Source organism: Ursus maritimus, unplaced genomic scaffold, assembly GCF_017311325.1.
Source record: "Ursus maritimus isolate PB19 unplaced genomic scaffold, ASM1731132v1 scaffold_34, whole genome shotgun sequence".
Taxonomy (NCBI): domain Eukaryota; kingdom Metazoa; phylum Chordata; class Mammalia; order Carnivora; family Ursidae; genus Ursus; species Ursus maritimus.
In genome coordinates, this window is record NW_024426008.1 from 1,620,967 (window position 1) to 1,623,263 (window position 2,297).

Consider the following 2,297-nt stretch of genomic DNA (forward strand, 5'->3'; position numbering starts at 1 on the left):
CCAACGTCACGCTATTATTAAATATAACAGGATGCGTACCAGTTTTTGAAAAAAAATTTAAAACCTTTGAAACGGGCTTTAAATAATTTAAACAAGGACATGTGGGTAATAAAAGGGGGGAGTCCAAATGAACCCCAAATAGTCAGGAAAACTTTTTCTCAATGAAACAATTCCGTTGCTCCTGGTTGTTAAAAGGATTCTGTTGTTTCTCCTTTACATATGTCATATTAAAGATTCAAATAAAAACGCCTCTGCTTCCACAAGATTGCTTCGGTGTCTGGATTCCACGTTTTTAAAACACTGACTCCTTCAAACGGGGACTGTGCTGCCGTGGGTTTTGGGGTGGGGAGGGGGGAGGATTTTAAGAAAGGGTGGCTTTTCCCAACCTCCTTACTTTCCTCTTTAACTTTCCATTTTGTTTATCTTAATGCGAGGCGTTGTTCCCTGCGAGAGCCTAAGTCTTCTCTTTAGTTAGAAAAGAAAAGAGAGGAAAAAAAAAAAAATCTGGCACGCACTGGCGCACCATCCAGCACCCTGTCATTATTGGTGCAGGCCTGGGAATTCAAGCCGGACCTCCCAGTATTTGCTGCAGCTCGAGGCCAAGGTGCCTCTGAAAGGGTTTTCTTTGAGGAATTTCAGAAATTGTTTAAGCGCTTAAAAAAATATTACATTTCCCCCCGTGTCTATCGCAAGGCAAATGCTCGTGGGTGAATGTGTGTGTGAGAGTGTGTGTGCGCGCGCAAAAGGCGTCTTACAAAAAGAAGACACTGTTGAAAAGAAAAGGAATAAGAAAGAAAAGGGAGGGGGGAGCATTCCTTAATGGAAGTATTGCATGCGAGGAGGTTGGCGCTCTCGGAGGCTCCCCCCGAAGCCGGGGATGCACACACTGGGGTTGCCTACCTGGGTGGTCTCTCTACTTTGGTGAGCTGTTGCTAAGCAGCTAATAATAGTCATGTTTGCTGAGTAATTTCTGCCCTCCGCGAGCCAATCGCGTCGCAGAAACCCAAGCCATCTGACAGCCCCGGGGGCGGGAGCTCCAGCCTTTTTCTCTTTCGCTCGGTCTCTCCCCCTCCACCCCCTCCCCTCCTCCTCCTCTTTCTCCAAATGGAGAGAGTTCTTTTTTTTCTTCTTCCATCTCATCTATTGAATCAAGGAGCTGCTGCGGCCGCTGCCCGCTGCACACACACAGAGCGGAGTCCCCAGGTCCCGGGAGCGAGTGAGGCGCGCTGCACTGGGGCAGAATGGTCCAGCGGGTCGGCGAGGAGCACAAGAAAGCAGAGTCCGGGACCGAACAGCCACCGCGAACCCAGCAGCCAGAGCCCGAGCAGCCCGAGCAGCAGCTTCAGGAGCCGCCACCGCCAGCAGCAGCCGCCGCGAAAGCAGCGGCGGCGGCGGCTGCCCCGGCCCGGCAGCGCTGAGACCCACCGGGCACCCACGGACCCCGCGGCGGTGGCTCTGCGCTTACCCTCCGCGGCCGCTCGGGAGACCCGGGAGGCGCCGAGGAAGCCGGCGAGGCCGGCGGGAGCGGCGGGGATTTGCTGGCGCTTTCTGCAGTGAAGGGGTCGCGGCGCGGGGCGGGGGGCGGGTAGGGGGAGTTGCGGATCTCGAGGAGCGCCGCGCGAGCGCCCGAAGGACAGGCTGGCTCCGCGCGCCGGCTCTCGCCCTCCGGAGAACTGGATGTGGGCAGCGGCGGCCGCAGAGACCTCGGGACCCCCGCGCAATGTGGCAATGGAAGGCGCAGGGTCTGACTCCCCGGCAGCGGCTGCGGCCGCAGCGGCAGCAGCGCCCGCCGTGTGAGCAGCAGCAGCAGCGGCAGCAGCAGCAACAGCAGCAGGTCTGTCAACCGGAGCCCCAGCCCGAACAGCCGGCGGCCAGCAGCGTCCTCGCCAGCCGAGCGCCCGGGCGCGCCGGGAGCCCGCAGCGGCGGCAGCAGCGCGCCGGGCCGCCCGGGAAGCCTCGGTTCCCGCGGCAGCGGCAGCGGCGGCGGCGGCGGCGGCGGCGGCAACATGGCCTCGGCTGGTAACGCCGCCGAGCCCCAGGACCGCGGCGGCGGCGGCAGCTGCAGCGGGGCCCCGGGCCGGCCGGCGGGCGGCGGGAGGCGCAGACGGACCGGGGGGCTGCGCCGCAACGCCGTGCTGGACCGGGACTATCTGCACCGGCCCAGCTACTGCGACGCCGCCTTCGCTCTGGAGCAGATTTCCAAGGTGCATTTCAGACTCTCTCCTCTCCTCCCACTCTTCCCTCCTCTTCCTCTTTGGGATCGCCCCCGCCACACACACACGCACACACACACACAC

General features: G+C 60.3%; 1 protein-coding gene across 1 annotated transcript in view; it reads left to right on the top strand.

Annotated features, from left to right (window-relative positions):
- Positions 1-2,006: 2,006 nt before the first annotated feature.
- PTCH1 (patched 1) overlaps positions 2,007-2,297 on the top strand; it is a 59,341-nt gene continuing 59,050 nt past the window's right edge. Inside the window, 1 exon segment of the mRNA XM_040620148.1 lies at positions 2,007-2,204. Within this exon segment, the coding sequence (XP_040476082.1) occupies positions 2,007-2,204 (198 nt within the window).